A 27,180-nucleotide genomic window follows, 5' to 3' on the forward strand; every position below is an offset into this window, starting at 1 on the left:
GCTCTTTCACGCATGTGCGCGAAAGAGCGCAGAAATCTCCCTGAGGCACGGAGCTGCTTCAGGGAGATTAATTTCATTATGAATCTTTGAAAGAAAAAAAAATATTCAGACATGTCCCCTCATGCGGGAGTGTCACAAGAGCTGGGGCATGTTTATGAATTTTGAAAAAAAATTTTATTTCAATAATAAATCCTTCATGAACCTCATCCTGCCCATGGATAAGGTTTCACGAAAAATGCGAAGGCCATCTGGGCTCTTTGCCTGCCTGCCAACCTTAAGGTTGGATGGGCAGCCATTACAACTACTTCAATTAGTTTATTAATGGTCTTAACAGGGCTTTGACAGTTTGGCGGACGCACAGCTGTGTGCCCGCCGAACTAAAGATCAGAATGATGCGCAGTGACGTTGGGATGCATGCCCGACATCACCACGTATCATTTTACACATTGGCGTGCAGGGCCACCCCCGCATGCCGAACAGAAGCTTCTACCCATGATCTTGTGAAGCAACCTAGCACATGTTAAACCACCAAATCAGGAAACCCTTATCTGCAGTTATTTGGCTGTGAAAACCTGAACCAGGAGCAGGTGCCATGACAGGCAGGGAATTAACCATGATACTTGGATGGGACTTTTTTGATAAGGGACTAAGTGGGAGTCTTAATCTGGCTAATTCAGATCAACGTGCTGACCTGTGATGATGTCAAGTTTGCCATGTTATCAACATTTAAAGCATTGAGGCACAAAACATACAACTTACATAGTTCCTGCAAATATCTTTGCCTCAGTGTAGAGATACATGTATGCAAATAAATAAATGCATAGGCATTTTCACACTATTTGTCTCCATAAACTGTCACATACTATCCTGACTTCTACATATATCGTCTGTTCCTTCATTGTTGCTGGTCAAAATCCTGAAGCTACCTAACTAACAGCAATATGGGAGCATCTTCACCACATGAACAGTAGCAAAAAAGGCCACCAGCATCTTTTCAAGGACAATGAGGGATAGGCAATAAATTGTGAGTGATGCCCACATCTCGAGAATGAATATATTTTTAAAACATGTAAAAGTACAACATTCTTTAAGCATAGCTTAATTTTGGAGAGATGCATCAACTGGCTGCAATGAAAGATTCATCTGGGAATTGAAACTTCAATAAATTGGCGATAAATATGATCATGAATTCCAACGATTTTTTTTGTACTCTAGTTTGACAATAGCAATAATTGGTTTGAGGGGCATTAACATTTTAACCAACAAGAGTAGAAGTTCCAGTGTAATTAAATGATACTATAAATTTATGGTAATCCTATGTATTACAGACCATTACTCAGTTTTGTTTTTCTTTCCCCTTGAACCCCTGCATTTTCTGCAGCAAAACATGCAACATTTTGTGAGGACAAATACGATGGCTGCCACACAAGCAACCAAGAATGCTATCACATCTAGACAATGGTACTGGTACCAGGACAGGGAATGTGCTGCAGACCGTAAATGTTGAGCTCCTCTGTGGCGCATTACAAACTCAATCCAGAACACAGCTCTCCCCAACGAACTCATTGGTTGGTCATGCTGAATTTGAGATAACTTCACTGCATTTTCTCTGTACCTAAAAAAAAACAGTTTATTTTACAATCTTTCTTTATTTTTCCCCATTTAACCCCAACATCCATGTATCTACAATAACTTGCATTATATATAGCACCTTTAACTTAATAAAATATCCCAAGGTGCTTCACAGGAGAATAATTAGACATAAATTAACCCAGGGACAAAGAAGGGAACATTAGGACAGGTGACCAAAAGCTTGGTCAAACAGGTAAGTTTTGAGTAGTGTCTTAAAGGAGGAGAATGAGGTGGAGGGCAAGGCCAGAGCTTAGGACCTAGACAGCTGAAGGCATGGTTGCCAATAGTAGGATGAAGCAAATTTGGGTGTGCACAAGAGGCCAGAATATGGACAGGAGACAGGACAACTGTACTTAATTTCTCTCATCACCTGTCCATATGCAGAGGGTGTTTTGAATAATTTTTAAAGTATGCGGTGGCGTGTTTTCCCAAACCCTCAAGTTTGTGTGGCCCAATTTACTAATAACCCCCAGCAAACTTGCATTATGGTTAACTCAGAAGATTACTTCATTTCATATTCAAAATATTCAAACCCTGCAGGACACACACAGTAAAGTTTGGGGGGGGGGGGGAGCGCGGTGGAATAGAAAAAGGAGTTTTACAACTGTGGATAGTAACAGTATAAGAACCACAGAAATGGATATTAGTTCATGTGGTTTCCAGAGTCAGAATCCAATGAGGAATTCTTTCACGTAGGAGTTTGAGTTCAGCTGGCTGAAGACTGAAGTTATAGAATTCGCTTTACAGTTGGTGCTGATACCACAAGACGAAGTAGGTACACAGAGATTGGATCCATTCTACAGGCGATGGTAGGAAATCTTCCAGCAGAGGCAGGCTTGAGGAGCAGGCTGTTGTTCTGCCTGAATGGCTGCTTCTCGTGGTTCACCAGTTGGGTGTTAAACAGCAGACTGCTTGTAAGGCTAAAGACTTAATGTTGAAAATGTCCAAAAAGGCCAGAGGCTTGGGTTATGTGACATGTCACATTAATGGGTTAATTGCAGCTTAATTTCTGTGCTTTTGGCCAGAATTCCATTGTTCCTCCTCAGGAGATAGACAGGTGGTCATTAGCATCTATTTCAATATAATGAGTTTTTATCTCTCTTGTTTGTGATAGTTCTGCTTGGGGGAGCCAGTTCGTTTGCAATTCCTCTGCTTTCATTGATTACAAAGGGTGTGAGATTTCACAGACTGAGCAAAGAATTCTTTTGATCTTGTAACTCCTGGTGGTAGCTCCCAGAACAAAGGCCCAGTCCTGTGGCCATGTGATTAGTAGCAACCATCCTTTATGGTTCAGCAGAAAATCCATTTTTTTGAAAAAGCAATAAGAATAAAATTTCGAACAGTGTTGGATTTTTTTTCACGTCATAGGAACAAACAATTGGAAGAATGCACAGTTCTTAATGATTATTGGGCTAGAAGAAAGGGATTTGAACAGAAGAATGAGAATTTTAAATTTGAGGGCTTGATGGGCCAATAACCAAGCCAGGTCAGACAGCACAGAGGTGATGGCTGAAAAGTAATGTTCCCTTTACATAATCTGCTCCATAGTGCAGAATAAGGGTTGAAAAGAGCAAAAGGGAGAACAAGTATATCAGGAAGAATGTGATTAAGATCGTCATTGCAATCATTACTGAAACATAGCAAGCTCATTGATTTAACTTTGCTTTCTTTAGTGAATTTTCACCTTACAGAACAGTGTTTACATTTTTTGTGTACAATTCTAACATTTATTGTTTTGAGCTCAGTTTTAGCAAGCTAGTTGGGTATCCATGGAATTAACAGAGTTACACTACGAGAAGCATACTTCTCCAGGTCACAGCAAGGTCAAACATGCTCACGAGTGCTTAGTACATGTGCAGGATTCAATTCCACAGGTCAGTGACATAGGACAAAGTAACATTTACACTTTGTGTCCAATGCCAACATTTGCTGCTTACGACTAGTTGGACCATGGAACAGTTTGCCACTTGGCACATTTGAAGCATCTTTTCAGGGAAATTGATTAACCATGTAGCAAGACTAGGAAGAGAGTGACAGTAGAAGAAATTTTAGATTGTTCTAGTAAAGAGCCATCAGACATGCATTGGACTGAACAGCCTTCTTTTTATGCTGTAAATTGAGCTTCAATATTGCTTTTATAGTCTTCACAGCAAGCAGTGGGAAAGAAATTGATGTTTATTAAGGCAGGTTAATCTTTCTCTCTCCATATTTGTAAGGCTGCACTTGCTGATGTTGCAAATGCAGATGGTGCACTCCCTACACATGCAGCATGTCAGCACTTGCTTCAAAGATGGCGCAGATCTAAAAGAACACACCGTTTTCTCTCCCTCCCGTTTGCCTCTCTCTTTGCTGTGCCCTCCTGTTCCCCTGGCTGCTCCCCTCATTCCCTTCACCACTCCCTCCTGCTTCTCTATGCTCACTCTACTACTTCCCCAGCTCTCTCTGCTGATTCCCCACATTCTCTTCACTGTTTCCCCTCCCGCGTCTCCTGCTCTCTTCGCTGCTCCCCCGTGCCCACTTTGCCTCTTCCCTCCGCTCCCCTTCACCCACTTTGTCACTTTCCCCTACTTCTTTTGCCACTCCCTCTTGCTCCCCCCACTGCTCCCCCTGCTGCCTCTCCTACTGCTTCCCCAGCTCTCATTGCCAGTCCCTCCTGCTCCGCCTCAACGCTCCCCCTCCCCCCACTCTCTTTGTTACTCCCTCTTAATATGGGAGCACTCATTATTTCATAATATAAGACAAACTCTGTGCAATGCTTTTACAGGCGGTTTATCAGGCATCCTGGGTATTACCCATAGCATGTAGGAGACTATCCATAGTTTCCAGGATTCAGAGTCAAGGGGCTGACTGGCCTGCTCCTGTTTCTACGTTCCTATTAAAATGTGGTTTTACAGCAGATCTGAGTTATTTTCCTGTGAAGCTGCTGAAGCCTTGCACTGTTTTGTAAGAGGCAGATCAGGATCAGAGAAGTCCATCTCTACTTTTGTTAAAGGCACAAGGATTACACCATATGGAAATGCTGGAAAGAGGAAGAGTAAAGATATGTAGTGGTACATGGGTATGTTACACAATGTTAAATTGGTATACTTCTGTTTCATTTTTGATCCCCGTAAATATTATTTATTTACAACACTTTATCTCCAAGCCAAACTTTGCCAGCTGCCTTGCAAGTGGCCTCTTCACTTATGAAAATGGCAAGCCAAGACTTAATGCCAAGTGATGGGTGGCCGTGAAAGGGATGCTTCATTTTTTGCAGGATTCCTTTGTGTTGGTGGAAGTGCTAGCAGGGAGGGGGTGGGGGGAGTGGGGGGGCGGGGTCGGTGGTGTCAGCAGTGGGGGTGGGGGTGTGATGGTGGTGGGAGTTGAGTTTAACATGTGGCTGTTAGATGGGTGCACTGGTGAAACCTGACTGAACCTCATTATTATGAGGCCAACCCAGACAGCAATGCTCGTGCAGTAGTCACATCATGTTCCTCCTCCTCCTCCTCTAAAGAGGCTCAGCACCTTGTTCCTTCTGCAGGTCCAAGCCTTGCTACTGTGCATTGTTGTGGAGAACACAGCACACCATGAACAATGTGCAGAACCTGGCTGCTGCACACACTGGTTCTTTCGAGGCAACTGAAGCCCAACTTCAGCATACTGACGTTTTGCTCAATGTCACATCTGGTTGTCCTATGGCTTTCATTGCATCCTTTCTGGGCCTCATTGGTTGTGTGTTCCTCAGGTATCATCAGCCAGATGTTAAGCTCCTTGTCTCCAAGCTGCAAGCCAGCAAGTATGCTTCAATGTGCAAAGCAATCAGGGAGGGTGGACTGGCACATTTGAATGCATCTTGGCAGCTGCCAGAGAATCTTAGGAATACCTACATAATCACCTTTTTGTGGTTTCCCACCAGCTGTACATCGATGGATTGGAAGCTTTTGCGGTTGATGAACAATCTTGGGTGATCTGGGGGGGTGCTCATATTTCCTGCAGTTGGTGATACCCTGCATCTGAAGGAAGCCAGCCAGTGCTGCAAATTCAAATGCCAGCTCATTCTGACTGGCAAAATGTATAGTGACCTGTCTTGGCATACATGGCATCAGTCACCTATGTAATGCATTTGTGTGCAACTGACCACAAGATCCTGCAAATGTCTCCAGCGGATCCCAAGGAAGTGGAAGGTGATGGTGACTTTGGACTGCCATGGGTAGCATGTCTTCTTCTAACCTGAGAGACACTTTACCAACTTCAATACCACTCCACTAATCTCAGTTTACTAACCTCAGTGGCAGCCTATTAACTTCAGTAAAATGCTTATCAACCTCTGATGGTTTACTTATCTCAGTGAGTTTACCAATCTTTCACAACCTGTGAACAAAATATCTTTAACACAATTAGACAAGAAAGCAACTGGACTTACTAGAATATTTTCCTGTCGTTTTTTTCTTCCCCTTCAATTGGTGCAGAGTTCTCATGTTGTTTTCATGGGTGAGTTCCAAGAAGCCCAGGAAAAGCGCGCATCCACAATTAAATACCAAAACCCATGTTAGCTGACTAAAAGCAATGTTATTAACAATTTCAAATGAACAACCCACCTCCTCCCAAATGGGCTGTTTGCATGCAGTTGCTGTGTTAGATACAAAGGTTGAGGTTTGGAGCCGGCTTCCCGATGCACTGTAAATTTCACTGCTTGAGTATTGCTGAGAAAAACATTTTGTTGAAGCTTTTCATCTTGCACTCATCAGGACAATAACAAGAATACCAATGTCAGGTGAAGCAACAACTTTATACTGTATGAGAAGAGAGTGCTGATTGGTTAGCAAGTGGACTCTGATTGACACAGACATTGCCATGGAGAAAGCACTAGTTAATGGTGACTGACAGTTAACTGCCAAGCATTGTTTGAAATTTAAACCAGGCAGCTTGACTCTGATTGGTCAAGTCATTGCCCTGAGGAATGAACCAGCAAATGGCTATTATTTGTTTTGTTTAGCTGAAACAAGCACAATGTATGTACATGTTCTTTCTGTCTGCAAAGAACAGGGCCCCGTGTATTAATATGTGTAGCTTCCAGTACATGGAAATGTGCCACACTGCAAGCCCGACTGACAATCTCAAATTGGTTGTCAGTGTAATTTTTAGCTCTCTGAGGATTATTTAGCAAATGTTGTCCAACTGTGGAATCACATCTAATGTTGGACATATGTGTCGGGGTATGAATGGACTGCCCAAGACACCCAAATTGATGTCCCTTTACGCCCTATTGTATCTATGACCAGTTCTGCACAGCATGAATTGGCCAAATGGTGGATCAGTTATTACTGTCACGACTCACTGGGGATAGTGCGCTGTATTATCAAGCCTGACTGTTCACTGAGCCATGACAAATGTGAAAAGTTTGACCAAACTACCAGATTGCCCCAATTCTACCTGTCTAATTTAAATTAACAGAATATGAGCGCCAGGTTTGTAAACTTAATAAGTAAATAACTGTTTATTGAACAAGTTGCCTTTAACTTGTGGCATAAGAAAGAAATATGACCTGTTAGCTTCTAACTCAATAACTTAAACTCTACCCCTTCCTAAACTCCTATGCACAAACACATGCACTCACACAAGACACACAAAATATGGATTTTAAGGGTGAGATAAAACAGATCCATTGCACCAATCTGGAGTACAGGATTAGATGGATTGATTATGACTGATGTCTTCCAAATTAATTGCAGATTGTTGTTGGTGGTGACATGAGGTGATCTCCCAGCACTTTCAGTCTGTGGTTCACTGTTGATAAACTTGCTTTTTAATGTCTCTACTGGTGATTTTTCCCCTTTTCCTCTTGACAGGGATTTTCATAGGAATTGGTTCCAGAGATGTGAGGGATAGCCAGTTAACTATTTGGCAGAATTGCTGGAATCTTACAAACACAGGAGAGAGAGGTTTCAGGTCTTCCCTCTTTGTAGGCTGTTCTGCCTGCACTGTTACCACACAAAACCCTGGTCAGGTGTCAATTAAAATGCTGTCGTTAGGTAGTTCCCCCTAGTCCAGAACTCCTTTGCGGCATCATCCTGTTGTCTTATGGCACTCTGCGTTCCAGAATACTAACATTGTAGATATTTCTCATCCTGTTCCAGCGAACATGTCTTTCAACTGCAACCATGGCAGTTTTTAAAGCCACAGTCCAATTTTAAAGCCACAATCCAAGAAAAATTTAAAAAAGGCTCTTTACATTACAACCAGTTTTGAACAAGTTTTCCAGGTACATGGTAAAGGATTCCTTCAAACTTGCGAAGATTGTACAGGACTTGCATATCAATAGCAATGCTGTGTCCATATGCTTATTTGATATTGATAGGCTATTCACCAACGTTCCACTTAAGGAAGCCATAGATATTTGTGCTGCAGCACTATATCAGGCGATCTAGACCCACCACCATTGTGTGAGTCACTATTTATTGAGCTTATGAACTTAGCAACTCGCACAGTTGAGTTCAGCTTTAATGACACCATGTAAGCCCAAGTAGATGGTGTTGCCATGGGTAGACCCAGTTCTTGCAAACATCTTTGTTGGGTTCCATGAGAAATATGTCTTCGATGGAATGACACCTAACCTCCTACCCCTTGCATACTTCTGAATTATGGATGGCACATTTACAATATTGAAATCCGTCGCAGCATGCAATAATTTCCTTACATGTCTTAACGGGCTTCATCCTGTGCTCAGGTTCATCTTTGAAATGGAGCAGACAAATGAACTCCCCTTCCTTGACGCACTAGTTGAGAAATCTGCCAGGGGATTCTCTATCATAGTCTACCTCAAGCCTACCTTCACTGGTCAATACACATGTTGGGACTCTTACAGTTCCACGTGCTATAAAATTGGCCTTATTGGTAACCTCATAAATAGGGCCCAAGCTATTTGCTCACCATTCAAGCTTGATGCTGAAATGGGCTGCATCAAAAAGCGGTCACTTTTGTGTGTCTTGGGCAGTCCATTTATACCCAGACACATATGTCCAATATTAGACGTGACTCCGCGATTGGACAACATTTGCTAAATAATCCTCAGTGTGCTAAAAATTACACTGACAATCAATTTGAGATTTTCAGTCAGGCTTGCAGTGTGGCACATTTCCATGTACTGGAAGCTACATATATTAAACCTGCGGGACAATGGCTACCCTGATCAGATCATTTTGTGCTGTATATCACACAAATTCACAAACGGGCCTAAGGCTGTCACTTTTGGCCCTGAAAAGTGCCCAGTCTACCTCAGAATACACTGGAAGCGCAAGTTATCTCAAAAATTTGAGCAACAGGTGAAGCTAGCTATTTTACACTGCTACTATGCAGTAGCAACACGAGTGGTTGCTGCCGTCAAGCCAAAGAAATGTTCTGTCTATCACACAAATGAGTGATGTGGTATATGAATTTCAGTGCCAGTGTGATGCTAGGTATGTGGGCCATACATCCCAAAGACTGGCAGATCATATCAAACAGCATGACCCTTCCGCTATTCGCAATGGGCAAGGTACAGAGTGTACCCAACCAGCCCATGCTTGCAAAACTCAAAACACAGGGCAGAATTTTGCCCTTGATAGGTGGGCGGTCCCCACCAGCTTGGCGGTGGGCGGGCAGCTGATTGTCGCCGCTGAAACGGGCCCTGCCACCATTTTGAGTGGGCAGGCCAATTAAGGTCCGCCCAGCGGGCTGCCTGATGGGAAGCGCTTTGCATTTCCTGTGCAGGGGGGGGGGGAGGGATTCCCCAACTGGCAAAGTGTGCTCTTTCGTGCATGCACACGAAAGAGCGCACATCTCCCTGAGGCTAAGTGCTGTGTCAGGGAGAGTGCTGAAAGTTTTATAAACTCCAAAATAGAAAAATTAAAAAATTATTAACATGTCCCCCCATGTGATAATGTCACATGAGATCGGACATGTTAATAAATATCACATAAAGCTTATTAAAGTTTTTAAAAACAGACATAAAACCTCATCCCGCTAGTGGATGAGGTTTCACGTTTTTTCAGAAGCCTGCTGGGGCTTCTGGCCTTTAATTGGCTTAATTATCCTGTCAATGGCCTCAATTGGCCATTGACAGGTTGGCGGGCGGACAGCTGATTGCGCTGTCCGCCTGCCTTCCTGAATATTTAAATGGGCGAGTTGACATGGGGGGAACCCCCGACGTTATCCCGCATCATTTCCTCGTTGGCGAGGGGGCCCCATCCCCAGATCGCCGACAGAAAAATCCTGGCCACAGTGTCCAACATTGATGTGCTTCTACGGTTGGACAACATTTACTAAATAATTCTCAGTGTGCTAAAAATTATGCTGACAACCAATTTAAGATAATCAGTCAGGCTCACAGTGTGGTGCATTTGCCTGTACTGGAAACTACATATATTAATACACAGGTCCTGTTATTCACAGACAGAAAGAACATGTACACATATTGTGCCTTCTTCAGCTAAACAAAATAAGTGACAGCCATTCACTGGTTCATTCCTCAGGCAATGCCTTGACCAGAGTCAAGCTGCCTGGTTTAAAATTTCAAACAATGCTTGGCAGTTAATTCAGTCACTATTAACTGGTGCACTCTCCATAGCAATGCCGCTACCAATCAGAGTCCCCTTACCAATCAATAAGCACTCTTCTTATACAGTATAAAGTTGTTGCTTCCCCAGATTGGAATTCTTGCAATTGTCCTGATGAGTGCAAGATGAAACGTTTCAACAAAATGTCAATTTCAGTGCTATTAACTGCCATGCCCCAATCTCTCAAAGCCGCTCACTACTGGAAGTAAAAATTCCTCCAATGTCTTCACTTGAAGTTAGGAGAGTTAATATTTTGGTTTAAACTCATTAGAAGTGTTATTTGTTTAATGTCTTGGCAATGTTAAACTGTAAAGAGGAAATTTCACAATCTTGGAGGAGTGAGATAAACAGTGAGGATGTTCCAGATCATGGGGGAGTCTGGAACGTGTATGGGGGCACATCAGGATCACAAGAGGTAGGGCGAGATTTTTCCAGTCCTCCCAGCGGCGGGTATCGAACTTTGGCCACTCTTCAAGTTTTCCCGTCCCATCCGCGTTGATGCCCTCCACTGCAGGACCAGGAAATCCCAGCCTGGGTCTGTATTGAGGGATCCGAGTTAGATGGTGGCTTGGCAGGGTCCTGACCACAGGGTCTTATGGTGATCAGGGTTTCCTCAGGGGAAGGGGAGGGGGTGATCACATTGCGGTACAGGGACCACTATTCCAGGGGAAGGTCCAATGGTGGTCATGGGGGGTAAATCAGACTATAATCAGCAGACAGATTACAGAATGGATGGTGGTTTATTGGCTAGTTTATTGGGCCTGGTGAAAACACTCCTGCTCCTCTTGATGCATAAGCAATGCTGCAAAAGCACTTAACTCATGCATTCAGCTCCTCTTACCTCCTGTAAGCTGCTTAAGGCCAGCGAAAGCTGGCTGTCAGTGGACAAAAATCGAATGACTACTAAAATGAAGGCATGCAGTCTTATTAGAATATTTTAATGACCAACTTACTTCCAGCCAGCGGGTTTGGGGTATGTCCCTTGCCTGTCTCGGTTAAAACCAGAAGTGGTTGGGTTCCATGCATGATCACTTCCTGTTCCAGATTTTTTGAAATTTAACCTCTGACATGACACAGAATCCAGCCATTTTAGGAGTTCATGGTTCTGTTCTGCTTCCTTTGAACATTGTTCTCTTACCTTGTATCATTGATCACCATGTTGAGAGCATCAATTAAGTCCTGAGTTTTAAGGTTGATAAAGTTGAGGACCACAGCAACTCCCTTTGCCTTCATGTGAACCATGTTATCAGGTTGATCAGCAAATAGAGGAATTCCAATCATGGGCACTCCATGGTAAATAGCTTCATATATTCCATTTGTACCACCATGAGTGATAAATACTCTAGTCTTGGGATGCCCTGCAATTATATTTTCAGAAAATAGAAATGATCAATTGAGCCTCTGTTGTAACTAAACTGCGAGCTAGACTGTTATCCCTATGTTACATGATTGGACATTCAAAATTCAGAATCAAATATAATAAAATTTACGGTGTCAGCTGTGGCTAAGTGATTGCGCTCATACACTTGAGACAGAAGGTTCTGAGTTCAAGCCCTACTTCAGAGACTTGAGCACAGAATCTTGGCTGATATTCCAGTGCAGTACTGAGAGAATGCTGCACTGATGGAGATGCTTTATTTTCGATAAGATGTTAAACAGAGGCACCATCTACCCTCTCAGGGGGAGAAAAGATCTCATTGCACTAATCAAAAAAGAGCAGGTAGTTTGCTCCATTATCCTGGCTAATATCTATTCCTCAATCAACATCACTAAATAGATAAAAACAAAAACCTGCGGTTGCTGGAAATCCAAAACAAAAACAGAATTACCTGGAAAAACTCAGCAGGTCTGGCAGCATCGGCGGAGAAGAAAAGAGTTGACGTTTCGAGTCCTCATGACCCTTCAGTTCTGTCGAAACGTCAACTCTTTTCTTCTCCGCCGATGCTGCCAGACCTGCTGAGTTTTTCCAGGTAATTCTGTTTTTGTTTTTATCACTAAATAGATTTTTAATTGATATCTCAGAGCTGTTTATGATCTAGTTGTGTGCAAATTGGTTTACACATTTCCTACATTGAAAGAGTGAGTACACTTCAAAAGCACTTAATTGATTGTTAAATACTTTGGGATGTCTTTTGGTTATGAAAGGTATAAAGATTTTTTTAAATAGAATCTAACAGAGGTACACTCATCTGTTAGAAAGTGGCAAATATTACTTTTTAACAATAGAAATTGCACATTTTCTGCTAGCACTGAGTTATTTAGCAAACTTATGGACATAAAAGATAATGGTAGAAAATGTGTACCTGTGATTGACACCAATGGTTACTTTAGTAACATGCCTGGGGCGAATGAAATCATTCAAACTGGTTGCATGACAGTACAGATAAAGGAGCCTCCTTTTCTTCACAAACTTATACACGGGTTTACATTTATACATTTAACAAAAATAACAACTTGCATTTGTAAAGCATGTTTAAAGTAGTAAAACTTCTCAGGGCTCTTCAGACAAAAAAGATAAATCAGACAAAAATTTATACTGAGCCGAAGAAGAAAAATGAGGGCCAATGACAAAAAGTTTAGTCCGAGCAGTAAATTTAAAGGAATACCATAAAGGAGGGAAGAGAGGTGGTGAGGAGAAGAAGCTTATGGAGTGAATTTCACCTGCCAATTTTGGGGAAAAGGAAGTGGTGGATACGTAAGAGACCAGAGCTTGAAGAAAATATAGTTCATGGAGGGTTATAGGGCTGGAGGAGCTTATGGGGATGGTGGGTGTGGAGGCCATGTGGGATTTAAACACGTGGACGATAATTTAAAAATTGAGGCACTGGTGGGCTCAAAGTCAATATAGATAATGCACAAAGGACATTTCCCCATACTTTTCATAAATGCTATACTAAATAGAGTACTTGGATGACACAAAGATACCTTTTGGGTTGCAGTTCTATAATTATTTTTGTCTAATAACATTCTCACCATGTTTGCATATGAAATTGGGCGAGTTTATCACACGTTCACGACACAAATCATTTACTCATTTTTTTTGCTTAGCATTCATAATTGAGTGTTGTGACTTATTAAATGAATACAATAAGCACTACATATTAAATCTGTGCATTTATCATCCATTGACTTGTAGCTCAGTGACACCTTGGTGCTCAATGATGAATTTCAACATTTTACATTTCCTCCCAACTATCGACTTCTTCTGAAAATGGAATATCATTCCAAGAACAAAAACCTTCCAGTGCAGTGTGAAATAATGTTCTGAACGCGAGAGCAATTTCATGGAATCTCACCCTCTGTCCACTCCATTTCCTCTTTTAGATCAGCATGAGTCTCCTGACGTAAAGTCAGCAGTTGGGGGAGTCACAGGGATGTGTCCACCAATAAGGTGGCTGGCAGTAAAACTTCCTATAACCACTATTTCCACTAAGACCAAATAGGCAAACCCAGCAGCATAAAATAAAACTTACGCTCTTACATGACAGTAAGGTTTTCCTTAAATTTACACAGTGCAGTTGAAAAATAACTTCTCACTCCAATTAATGTACTATTGTTACAGGAAAAAAAGGCTGGCATAATGCTTTAGTTGTGATGACATTAGGTTGGTCACCAAAGGGTATTTTAAATAGAAATAAATAAAAATATAGAAAGAAAAAGATTTATAAAGCATCTTTCATATCCTCAGGACTTCCCAAAGGACTTCACTGCCAAGGACTTTTGAAGTGTTGTCGCTTACAATGTAAGGAAACAAAGCAGCCAATTTGTGCATAGTAAGGTTCTACAAACAGGAATAAAATGAATGACTACATAATGTGTTAGTCATATTGTCTAAATGAAAACTATTTACCAAGGTGTACTTCTTTCTGAATTGTGCCATGGAGTCTTTTATTTCAACCGAGAGAGAGGGAGCCTTGGCTTAACATTTCAACATTAGATTTAATAGTAAGCCTCCCTTAAAGTTGTGGTTGCTTTCCTGAAAATCACAACTTTAAGTGAAAGGACTAAGTGCAAATCTGGAACAATTCGCCCTAAGTGTGGTAGCAGGCGGGTAAAACGTTGTTTTACCTGCCAGCCGCAATGGTGGTTTTTCAAGCCTTATCGCCCCAAACCCACTGCATTCCCAGAAAACACGCTGTTTCTATGGCGGGCGGGGTCTTATTCACCCGCCAAGCCATCATCTCGCTGTTTCATCATGCCAGGCGCCATATTTAAAGTCTAGCCGTGCACACTCAGTGCTTCCAGCCCAGGACTACTGCAGGGAAGATGTCCACGAAAGGCAAAAAAACTGCAGCCCCCCAGGTTTAATGATGTGTCACTGGAACGTCATTTGGATGCCGTGGAGGCCACTCTGGATGTAGGATGGGCAGCGACATGACCAACCAGGCTCGGGGGGCAGTGGCAGCAGTGGTCAGCGCCAACGTCCTTCAGAAAGGGACAGCCACGCAGTGCCACAAGAGGATGAATGATCTCCTCCCTTCCACCAGGGTAAGTCACTTTTTTCATTACTCTCAAATCACACACTCTCAATCCCATCACACATCCACAGGGTCCTCACTCACAGCCAGTGCAAGGCACATCACCACTCACTCTCACATACACCTTCACTGTCCTCATCCCGTCCATGGGACCACTCACCACCCACACAGGCCAGCCCATACTTATCATCTGGCCTGGCAGGCATCCTGCTTACACTCTCTCCATCACTATTCATGCAGGACAAGCTGGCACACAACAAGAGGGAGAGGGTGCAGACTGGTGGAAGAATACCTGAAATCAAGGTCCTCACGGGCTTTGAAAACAGAGCCATCCAGCTGGCCGATGAGGATCTGAACCATTCCTGTGCTGATAGTGAGGCCGGTGCTGCTCTACCAAGTGAGGATCCAGCAGTGCAACATCCATCAGACAACAATACTGTGAGTGATGTGTTCTGTTTCACGGGCCACTGCCATGCACTAATTATCTCTCCTTGCTTTCGCAGGCACATCTGGGAAACAGCCAATGGAGTCCACTACCCAGGGCCTCCAATCAAGCCCTGAAGAAACCTCTGAAGAGGAATCTGGAGGCACCCTTGGGTCCTGTCACAGTGCTCACGCACACCCTCCACCGGCGCAGAAACACACACCTCTTTACAGTAGTCCCAGGATCACAATCTGGTCAGGATATCGCATTTTCAGATCCACAGGAGGCAGCGGCGGGGACTTCCCAGGTTTCCAGCACTCGGAGGATGCTGGAGGCCAGAAATGTGCTGAGTCTGAGTCAGATGACGAGTCTCTGGACTCGGTCATCTCACAGTTGCAGGAACATGAGGAAGGGATGACTGCTGCATTCCTCAGATTGCAAGGTACAATGGAGGTGTCCATTGTCTTCAGGCTGAGGTGATAGTGCCGACATGCCAATGTACTGAGGTCAACACTCTAGGATAGCGGTCGTATGGGGATCTTGGTCCAGGATGTCGCTCCTGCACTACTGTGCTCTGCTGCCACAGTTGACCTTCAGCATTGTGTACGCGAGAGGGTTGTGGGGCAGCTCGATCTCACTCCAGCTACCCCTTCTCAAGGAGTCAGCCAGGAGCCCTTGGGCACCCTTAGGGAGGAGGATCAATGGGTGTACCCCTTGGAGCCATCCATCCAGATGACTCTGGGAGCGTCCGGCCCGTCTGATCTCCTTTTTCTGTGACCCCAGCAGCTCCAGGTTCACAGGCCTAGGAGGGTGCCACTGTCACACAGCAGGACCCAAAAAGCAGGCCGGGGCCCTCCAGGTCTCAGCCCTCAAAGGACACCCGCCAAGGTCATCACAGACAGGGCACAGCAGTCAGCAGGCTGCTTCCACCTCCGCTGTGGATGTCCTGGGAGCACCAAGACGTAGCAGCAGGGTTAGGAAGGTTAAGAAGATGCAGTTGGACTCGCCAGCGATGGATGTTAATCATTTGTACATATTGTTCACTGTTGTCAGTAAACTCCCAAGAATGTCTCCCTGCCAATTGGCTCCTTGTTCTGATGAGCAGTGCTCGTGTCACTCAGGTGTGAAACCTTTCTGCACAAGATGGAGGCAGGTGTCCCAGTCCAGGGCCTCTTCCCTGTGCTTTGTGTAGCTTTCATACCAAAGTGATGAGCTGGTCTCACGCTCCCTGAATATATTAGTGATGCCTGCACCTCGATGGTGTTTGTCATTGCTGCCAAAATGTTATGGGTAGGCATTACAGAGTTTGGTCATTTTCTCTGTGTGCTCTCAGCACTTTTAAGGTGGTTCTGGTCCCAATCACTTTAGCATCTGTGACCAATGATGCTGTGCTCCTGAAGGGGCCAGGTACTGAAGGCAGACAAAGGATCAGATGCTTTTAAAGTTTCATGCCTGTGTCTCTACGACATGACCCTGATAACAGAGTGCAAGCAAGCAGTCCTTGGCCAGACAGGAGTCAGCCATGCTCAGAGGCTGTGTGAAGATTTATGGAGTGTCCTCACAGCATGTTGTCATCATCCTCCTGCAATCAAGCAATGATTAAGGCCTCCACTGCATCTACATGACAGGAGCATTCTCACAGAGGATATGTGCATTGCCATGAGCTAGACTGGAGTTAAACGTTCACAGAAGCAATGTGAGCATCCATGATGTCTCCTCACTGCATGTCGTCATCATCCTCCACAAATCTAGCAGCTATGAGGGCCTCCCGAGTGTGCCTTCCTTGTCTGGCCAGTGTGAGGGCCTCATTCCTGTCATCATCGCCTTTGAGGACCTCCTCACCCTCTTCCCCGTCGGCGTCCTCCTCATCAGAGGAGACCTCCAGCTCCTCCAACTCCTCCTCAGCCAGCTCCTCTGTCCATTATAACCTGGCGCTGCAAAGTGCAGTAGACGATGATGATGCATGACACCTTCTGTGGACTGTATTGCACAGCTCCACCAGACTGGTCCAGGCAACAGAACCTCATTTTCAGCGTCCCAATGGTTTGCGCCACCAAGTTGCGAGTTGCAGCATGAGCCTCATTATAGTGTCGCTCTGTTGCAATCTGAGGCTGCCACATGGGTGTCATCAACCACAGCCTCTGCGGGTAGCCCTCGTACCTGAGGAGCCATCCCTGCAGCTTCAGTGGACTCTGGAAGATGTCAGGGATTTGTGACTGACTGAGAATGTAGGAGTCATGCAAACTCCCTGGAAACTGTGCACAGACCTGCAGGATGCATTTGTGTGGTCGCACACCAGCTGCACATTTAGTGAATGGAATCCCTTGCGGTTGATGTAGTTGACCATGCGTTGTGACAGAGATCTGAGTGAGTGCAGTCCATGGCACCCTGCACCTGTGGGAAACCCGAGATCTGGGCAAATCCAGTCGCTCATGCATCCTGGCTGTCATGGTTACGGGCGAAATGCACAAAGTCATGTGCCCTCGCAAAGGTGGCATCTGTGACCTCATAGATGCTTTTATGGGTGGAGGCTTGTGATATCCCACAGAGGTCACCTGTGGAGCCCTGAAAGGAGCCACTGGTGTGGAAATTGAGCACCATGATCACTTTCACAGCCATTGGTAGTGGATGCCCTCCATGTCCCTGTGGCGCCAAGTCCTGCAGTAGCTGGCAGATGTGACTGACCAGTTCCTAGACTTGCGCAGTCTTCAATGACACTGGTTGTTGGTCATCTGCAGGAATGAAATGTGGTGTCTGTAGACCCTGGATCGAGCTAGGCACCAACAAGCAACAGCTCGCTGTGGCTCTTTGGCAATGCGGGAGCCCCAGCCACCCCTTCTTCCTGAGGTTGCTGCCCCTCCCTCTGCATAGCCAGGTGCCTCAGTCGCTCTCTTCTCCATCATCTTTGCTTTCTGTAGGCCATGAGGCATACAGCTAGTTCACCAGGTTCCATGATCCTAATGTAGTCCTCCAGCAGGATGAAAGAGAGAGACACTTCGTTAGCTTGTGTGTACTAAGAACCCATCCTGGTTAAGTCTGAAGGCCCTAACCGCAACCTGGAGAGTGCTGGCACCACTTGGATGGCCAGAGATTAGTGCGCTGCTTGGCTACCCGAAGCCCTACCCACCTCTGCCCCACTCCAACTGACTGATTGGTGGTAGCTTTGCCCATTGGACTGCATGCTGTGCTCTCAGCTCAGGCGCAGGCATTCTCCCAACACACACTGCAAGGCTGCACTGTTAGCTTGAACCACAGGGGAGGCTGGTCCAAACTGCAATGCTGACATTGCAGGGGGCTGTGAGCGCCTCCACCAGTGACTGCTCCATGGCCAGCTTTAGCAAGGAGATTGTACAACGTGCCCAGTTGTCCAACTGTTCTGCAGTCCACTAAAATGCTCATTATTTTGCAGTCTGTGCCCAAGGAGTGAAAAACCCTGGAACACTTGCTGGGACTTTGATGCCTCTGTGTTACTTGAGTGGGCAGAGAAGCTAGAGGTCCGACTCCAATCGTATCAATCGTGGCTGCCCTGAACTGTCTCAGCTGCAAAGGAATGGTCAATTTATACAAGGATTCCCTAATGTGTGGCCGCTTCCCTTGCCCATTCCCACCCCCTCCCCCGCAAGTGCTTGTGCGCTACCTCCAACCACAGGGCAGCCCTTGCCCCCACCAACCCCCGCAACATGTCTCAAACTTGAAGTCCAGCAGGCGACCTGGGTGAGCACTCTTCCAAGTTACTTCAAAGTGCAGCCCGCCAAGTGCATGCCTTTTATGTGCTGTTGTGAAACACGATGGCATATCATGGGCAGACAATCCAGCAGGGTGGGCTGGCCTTATGATGATTGGCTGATGTAGTACAATAAGGTTCCCGACCTCCAATGGTGGGAAACACAGCCCGCCATTGGCGGGCAGAGCAGACGATCACAAACTGGTTTCACATCGTTTTTGGCCTTCTCGCCATATTGTCCGCTCTTGCCACCGAATATGCCCGACACCAGCAAGCATGGAAAATCCCGGCCCAAGTGAATCATGTGTTCCCAATGGAATCAATGCTAAAACCCGAGTTAGGTTCCTTCAGTCATTTCTCACCCGGAAAAAAAAACAATGTACAAGTTGAAATACTATACCATAAGACCATAAGATGTAGGAGCAGAAGGAGGCCATTCAACTCATCGAGTCTGCTTTGCCATTCAATGAGATCATTGCTGATCTGATGATCCTCAACTCCACTTTCCTGCTTTTTCCCCAAAACCCTTGATTCCCTTACTGATTAAAAATCTCTCTATCTCAGCCTTGAATATGCTTAATGACCCAGCCCCTACAGCCCTCTGCAGTAAAGAATTCCATAGATTTACTACCCTCTGAGAGAAGAAATTCCTCCTTATCTCTGTTTTAAATGGGCGACCCCTTACTCTGAGATTATGCCTTCTGGTCCTATACTCTCCCACAAGTGGAAACAACCTCTCAGCATCTACCCTGTTAAGGTCCCTAAGAATCTTATATGTTTCAATAAGGTCTTCTCTCTTTCTTCTGAACTCCAATGAGTACAGCCCAACCTACTCAATCTCTCCTCATAAGAAAATCCCTCCATACTCGGGATCAATCTAGTGAACAACTATAAATAACCATTCATGCACAGCACTATGTATCCCTATCTGAAATTAACTTGGAAAATAAAACATTACTAAATTTTTAAACATTATAATAAACAAATTAAATTATTTAAAAAAATAGCAGTACAGTACCTGTTCTCAACTCAGTGCACAGTACTTAGAGATTGGCCAGGCTCCATCTAGTGGCAAATGGCAGAAGTTGTCAGTTTGCGGCTACCTGCACTGACCAACTTCTATCACTAGATGAAATGCAGGGCTGAATGCGAGCTCAGGGACACAGCCAGAAGTAGAAGTCAGGTGCCAGTGAGGAACAGATCCCAAGGACTCAGGTAAGAACAGAAGGGGTTAGAAAAGGAAGGAAGGCCCGGAGAAGGAAATGGGGAGAAGAGGCAAGACTAGGAGTGGGAAGGTGGGGTTGGGGAGGCAAGGTCGCGAGTTGGCAAGAATGGCAGTGAGAAGAAGAGGGATTGAGGGTGAGGTTGGAAGCAATGCAGCAAAAGTGATGTGAACAGACAGGCCACAGAAGAGTAAGTCTGTGGTAAACAACTTTAAAGTGAAACTAACAACGTTAAATGGAGATATTCATAGTACTTTATTAACAACATTAAAGTAAAACAACATTAAGCAAATTGACTTTAAGCAAGGACTTATTGTACTGAATTAGTGTCAACCCAGGTTACACACTCAAACCTCTGGAGAGGAACTTGAGAACACATGACCTTTTGACTCAGAGACAAGAGACCACTGAGCCAAGGGCTGATACCTCAAATGAACTGTTGTCCAGAACTTAAAATCATTCTAAACAGCTGCATCTTCAATACACGCACACATATAAAACACCATTTATGTGGGACTCCTGCAGCTTTTACAAAAGGACATAAGAAATAGGAGCAGAAGTGGGGCATTCAGCCCTTCGAGTCTGCTCTACCATTCAATGAGATCATTGCTGATCTTCTACTTCACTATCATTTTTCTGTACCATGTATGTACAAATCTATCGATCTCCCCTCTGGTACAAAGAACTCCAAAGATTCACCACCCTCTGAGTGAAGAAATTTCTCCTCATCTCAGTCCTAAATCACCTGCTCCTTACTCTGAGACAATGTCTCCTGGTTCTAGACCCCCCTCCCCACCCCAGCCAAGGGAAACATCCTTCCTGATTTACCCTGTCGAGCCCTGTAAAAATTTTGTATGTTTTGAATGAGATCACCTCGCATTCCTCTAAACTCCAGAGAATAACCATCACCTTCTCAAGGGCAATAAGGGCTGGCCGAGACAGCAAATCCCACATCCCATGAATGAATAAAAAAAAATAAAGGCCCAGTCTATTTAATTTTTCCTCATAGGACAATCTCTCCATCCCAGGTATTAATTTCACGAACATTTGTTGCACTCCCTCTATGGCAAGTATATCTTTCGTTAGATAAAGAGAGCAAAACTGCACACAGTACTCCAGGTGCGCTCTCACAAAGGCTCTATATAATTTCAGGAAGACATCTTTACTCTTACACTCAAATCCTCTTGCAATAAAGGCTAGCATGCCATTTGCCTTCTTAATTGCTTGCTGTACCTGCATGTTAGCTTTTAGTGACTCATGAACAAGGACACCAATGCTCTTTTGAAGTTCAACCAGTCTCTCACCATTTAAGAAATACTCTGCTTTTCTGTTTTTCCTACCAACGTGGGTAACTTGTGGACTCTGCCAAAGTTATAGCAGTCAAGCTGGAGAACACCCATGGAAATACATCCAATAAAGTTGAGCAACCACAGAGATTTTTGCAGTTTTGCACCTGGTTGCAGGTTGCCAAAGGACTGCCCCTTCAGAAACTCATTGACAAGTCCATGTAAAAGCACCCCAAGATATACACAGCAAAATTTGAAACCTGAGCAATTTTAGCAATCACTATTCTAGAAAAGGTAAGTGAATAAAATGGTATATCAACCTTGTCTTATTTTAATACTTGATCTGCAATCTGTGTTAAAATTGATGAATGAAAATAAGTTGTCCCAAAGACTGGCTCAAGTCTATCCCCATGTATTTTAACACAATGCTGAAACAATAATTATCACACCTATTCAATGACATGTTTAATAACCTCATAACAACTTAACGTTTCAGCTTGTTAAAAAAAAAGCTGAAAATTAATTTAACAGTTGCTAATATTTTTGAGAATCAGGCTAAAAAAGGACATTTACCGAAAAGTTAAATTCAGAGTTCACTTGTGCCTTATTAAATTCACATTTAAAACAACTCAATTTCATTAAAAATGCTACAGGTATCTATCCCACTGATAGCTTTTCTAAATGAACAGAGGAGCCACCCAGACCAAGAAGGTCCAATGTTTGGTCCCAATCTACGCTGAGTTGGTTGATCTTGGCCTTGGTAACATTACGGCACTATAATAGAGTTTAGCATCCCTAGAGTAGGGAAGAAGATCAGCTAGGAAGTCCACTTGTGAGCACTGTCCAGTGACTTCATCCTGCAAGTACGTCCATGTTGACTTTGAATGACCAGTGATAGGCTCCACTGTGATGCCACCTACAGCCAAAGAGCCTTCCAATATCTACCATCTAAGCACACATGCAAAATAGCCATGCAGATAAGAAACCAGAGGGCAGTTAGCTACCACAAAACCCAATCCCAGCAAAGAATCAAAGCCTTCAATCCAAACTTCAGGCAAAGGAGGAAAAAATATTGGTGAGAAAACAAAAAACCAGGGCTCTTACCAAGCAGGTCATTTTGAGGCAGCCATTTATATATCTTTGTGTTAGGTGTCAGTTTCTTTGGTTGATCACCGGCATAGCTCCAAAGAACCTGGAAGATACCAACATTGGGAATAAACAGCACCATATTTTGCTGAGCTTGGCTGAGTCTTCAGGAATTTGAGGAAGACATTGCACAGCTGTTCTAGCGTAACTTTAACAGGGGTCTGTCAGAAAGGCCACGAGGGACCTTATGGGGATGGAACTACCACCACTACTACCAGGACATTGGGGTAAGGAGGCTGGAGTAAGGACAGGAATTCCATATATTAGAATCCATACCTTGATCTTCAATTAGAAGCTGGCATAGTGTTGACCAAAGGTATGTCTCATTCCACCAGACGTATCTCAATAATAGGGGGTAATGTAGGGTCTGTCTGGTGCCCAGGCTGGGATAGGAGCCTGAACCCAGAGATGAAAGCTGAAAATTTATTTTTTAAAAATGACTCCCTTTTTGGGGGGAATCAGGAGACACCAACCGAGCTGGTAGACCTTTTGTAGACTTTCTAGCTGCATCTGTGTGTGAGGGGCAGGAACATAGGGAAGAATTTTCCCCCCCGTTGGGGGGGAAGTGCAGGAGCGGGCGGGGGCAGGTGCGTGTCCAATTGATGCCCCCGATTGGGAGCACGCCGCCATTTTACGTGGGCGGGCCAATTAAGGCCCACCCAGTGTGACGTCCACCAGTAAGTGCTATGCGGTCCGAGGGGAGTGGATTTCCTGAGCCGAGAGTGCGCTCTTTGGCACTTGCGTATGAAAGAGTGCACTCATCTCCCTGAGGCTAACTGTTGCCTCAGGGAGATCGGCTCCAAATTTAAAAATGTTAAAGAGGCAAAAACAAAATTTCCCTGACCTGCCCCCTCACGTGGCACTGTCACATGAATTGGGACATGTCCATCACTTTCAGTGACACCTTTATTAAATATTTAAAAATCCTCACGAAACCTCATGCTTTTTCTTAAGCCCACCACGGCTCCCGGCCTGCCCACCAACAGGCAGGTCCATTAATTACGTTAATTGATTTTTGAATGGCCTCAATCGGCCATTGACAGGTCAGCGAGCGCACAGCTGATTCAGCTGCGCCCCCGCCAATCTGAAAATGGAAATGATGCGGGGTGACGTTGGAAGTTCCGCCCAACATCATCCCGCGTCATTTTATGCATCAGCGAGTGGGCCCCCCCGGCTCGCCGACCTAAAGATTCTGTCCACAGGGAATTTAGGAAGTAGGCCATTCGCCCCTCAGACCTGTTCTACCATTCAATTTGATTATCACTGAACTGTACCTCAACTCCATTTATGTTTTGCTCTTTGACGCCTTTGCCTATCAAAAATCTATCAAGCTCTGTCTTAAAAGCTCCAGTTGACCCAATATCCACTTTGGGAGAAATCATTCCAGATTTCTTCTACTCTCTGACTGAAAAAGTGATTTCACTCCTAAGTGGCCTAGCTCTACTTTTAAGATGATGCCATTAGAGGACGGAAAGAAAAACAATCTACCTTATCAAATACTTACAATATTTTAAACATCTCACTTATATCACATCTCCAACCTCAATAAGAGGGAATACTCAATGCAAATGGTCTTCATAATTTAACCCGTTTAGTCCTGGTAACATTCTGGTGAATCTGCATTGCGGCCACTTGAGGGCCAATATATTCTTCCTCAGCAACTGCACAGGGGAGCATAGATGCACTCACAATCCACCAAATCCCTGCTGTTCATACCCCTGTGAACCTCATCAGTGTCAGCAGCAGAGAGAGCGGGCAGGATCATCATAGCACTTAACACTGTACTAGAAAACTACTACAGGGCCTTGCTGGGTCTAATATTCAAATGGGCTCCCGGCCCCATGATCTCTATCAGTAGTAGGAAAAATGCATCACCGTCTTGACTTGGATTTAACTTCAAACAAAAACTTGCATTTAAATGACACCTTTAACATTGTAAAACATGCCAAGGCGCTTCACAGCAGAATAATCAGACAATCATTGACACCAGAAGTTAACATTAGGAAGTGATAAAAAGCTTGGTTCAAAGGGATATATTTTAAGATGCGTCTTGAGGGAGGAGACAGAGGTGGAAAGCCAGATAGCTTTTGGGAAGAAATTCCAAAGCATAGGGTCTGGATGACTAAAAGCACATTCACCAATGGTAGTGTGAAGGAAAGGGGGATGGACAAGGAGCAAAACTGGAGGATTGCAGAGTCCTCTGAGGATTGTCGGGCTGGAGGGGGCATTGGAGGTAAGGAGGAGTGAGACCATGAAGGGACTTATACACAAAGATGAGTTTTTAAAATTGCACTGTTTAGATGACAAACCTCTATTCTATCATTGTCATTGGGTTAAAATTTTGAAATTCTCCCCCTAACAAAATTAAGGCAGCAACATCATCACAAAGGCAACACCTTCTCTCAAGTAACCCTGATTTTTGTGCTCAAGTCCTGAAGTGGGACTTGAAATCAGAACAATCTGACTCAGGGGCAAGAGAGCTGCTAACTGAGCCACAGCTGACACTGCTGATATTGGATGGTGATTTTTAGGCTAAGCTGAGCTCTGAAGCGTAAACACTATCTCTAACTCCACCAGTGACCAGGTAAGAATTTTGGGAGAAGTGTGAATTGACTACACCAGAATTTTCATTTCCATAACTGTCATGAAGCTATTAATGTATATAATATTATTGGAAAATATTCTTCTTTTAAAATAGAGGTTTAGTCTGTTTGTATGTCTTAATTGAATTAAAGCCAGCCAGTCTGGGTGCTTTGATGTGTGCTAGTTTTGAGATGTAAGAGAGGTAGAGTGCATTTGCATTTTTTGAATAGAGCATTCAAGAAGGCTAGTGAAATCTGGCACCTAGCTAGCAGAGACCAAGCAATATGTTTATATTACTAATAAAATTGGTACTATAAAAGGGGTTTTATTGTTAGAAGAGGTGGAGCTCAAAGAGGCTGGTGATACAATGAGAATTTACATTCAATGAGCTGTGCTAGGTATAACATCAGCAGTTTCCATGTGTGCAGAGCAGAGGCAATGGAAGATCAAAGCAGCTGTAAGCCTCCAACTGTCTCCACAGGAACCAAAGAGAAAAGAACCTCATTTTGAATTTGTAAGATGAAAATGCTTTGCCTGGTGTCTGGTTAAGTCTATGGGTTGCTATTGCCTTAATGGAGATTAGTTGGGAATTTGTTAAAAGTTATGATAGTGGTAATTTGTAGCCATGTGTATATACTTAACTTGTGTAAATTAATAAAATGTTTCATTTAGTTTAATATAAAACCTCTTGAGAACTGGTGGTCTGGTTTCTGAATTTAGAGTTGCATCTCAAACAAACCATAAAAATATAGGTTATGATAGTTGTTTAAATTTTCCCTCTGGGATTTTTAAATAACTCAGCTTTACTGAAAGGCTGTCTCATAACACTAACACTGCCCATTCCTTCTAATAACCAGCCCCCTGTAAGAATATCAGCACAATCTGAAAACTTCAAACTTCTATTCTAACCAAAAACTCTGGAGGATAATGGCCGGGCAAAAAACCTGATTTGAAAACTAATGAAAGTTGGTAAAAAAAATATGTAGATTAGGAACTGGGAAAATGAATGCTGATTCTTGTTTTATTCATTTTGCTAATATTCAAAGTATAACAAGGTCAAAGAAAAGGTTTGGACAATGGAAAGCAATTTCAAAATATTACTCTTTGTCACAAGTAGTTTAAATCCATGTAGAATAACTTGCACTGGCAATTTAGTTTACCTACTCTTCATCTGAGTCCTAAAGTTACACAGGCTAAAGGACATTCTCATTGTTTCACTGATTACAGAAGTCTTGATAAGGTTATTAGGCCATTGTGAGCCATTTGGATCGAACATATGATGCTGGAAAGAGGGTTCTAAAACAACAAGACCTGGCAAGCCTTGATAATGTAAAGTATCCAACAAAACTTATAGCACAAAGGGTTGTGTTCAGCCTGGAAAATTGCCACCGAACAATTGGATGAGTATTTCAATCCAGTGATCTTCAGGATGTGGTTGAAAACCATTGGCAGGTTATAAGTGATCGGAGACTAGCCTTCATCAGTAATGTTCATAATATGGACCAGTGAGCCTTGGTAAGAAGTAAAAAAAGCTTCATTTCTAGGCCACCATTTACAACTCACCCAGCTGTGGCATGCTGCCAGAGCGAAGTCTCAAAACTGTCCCCTCTAACTCTCTTGAGAAAAAAATAGACAAATGCTATGCCAGTATCTATACACTAGATGAAAATGTCCTGTTTAAAACTATAGCTATAATAATGTCCTTTAGGAAAGGAAATCTGCCATCCTTACCTGGTCTTGCCTACAAGTGACTTCAGACCCTCAACAATGGGGTTGACTCTCAAATGCCCTCTGAAATGGCCCAGCAAGCCACACAGTTCTTAAGGGCAATTAGGGATGGGCAATAAATGTTGGCACAGCCAGCGACACCCACACCCACATCCCATGAATGAATAAAAAGAAATTTAGCCCTGTAAGATTTGCCCCTTGATAGGGCCCTCAACCGTGTCCGGCCCATCTCCTGCGCATCCACCCTCATGCCTTCTCCTCCCTTCCAGAAACATGATAGGGTCCCCCTTATCCTCACTTATCATCCCACCAGCCTCCACATTCAAAGGATCATCCTCCGCCATTTCCGCCAACTCCAGCATGATGCCACCACCATCTTCCCT

The 27,180-nt window shown here is 44.0% G+C and overlaps 1 protein-coding gene across 3 annotated transcripts in view; it reads right to left on the reverse strand.

Annotated features, from left to right (window-relative positions):
• Positions 1 to 330: 330 nt before the first annotated feature.
• The window catches only part of LOC121277219 (UDP-glucuronosyltransferase 2A1-like), a 65,411-nt gene continuing 38,561 nt past the window's right edge, over positions 331 to 27,180 (reverse strand). For all 3 annotated transcript variants that reach the window (XM_041186385.1, XM_041186384.1, XM_041186383.1), the window contains 3 exons: positions 22,445 to 22,532; positions 11,344 to 11,563; positions 331 to 1,615 (listed from right to left, as the gene is read on the reverse strand). In XM_041186385.1, coding sequence (XP_041042319.1) covers positions 1,333 to 1,615; positions 11,344 to 11,563; positions 22,445 to 22,532 — 591 coding nt within the window. In that variant the 3' untranslated portion in view covers positions 331 to 1,332. The remainder of the gene's footprint in view (positions 1,616 to 11,343; positions 11,564 to 22,444; positions 22,533 to 27,180) is intronic.

This window comes from Carcharodon carcharias, chromosome 4 (assembly GCF_017639515.1).
Source record: "Carcharodon carcharias isolate sCarCar2 chromosome 4, sCarCar2.pri, whole genome shotgun sequence".
NCBI lineage: Eukaryota > Metazoa > Chordata > Chondrichthyes > Lamniformes > Lamnidae > Carcharodon > Carcharodon carcharias.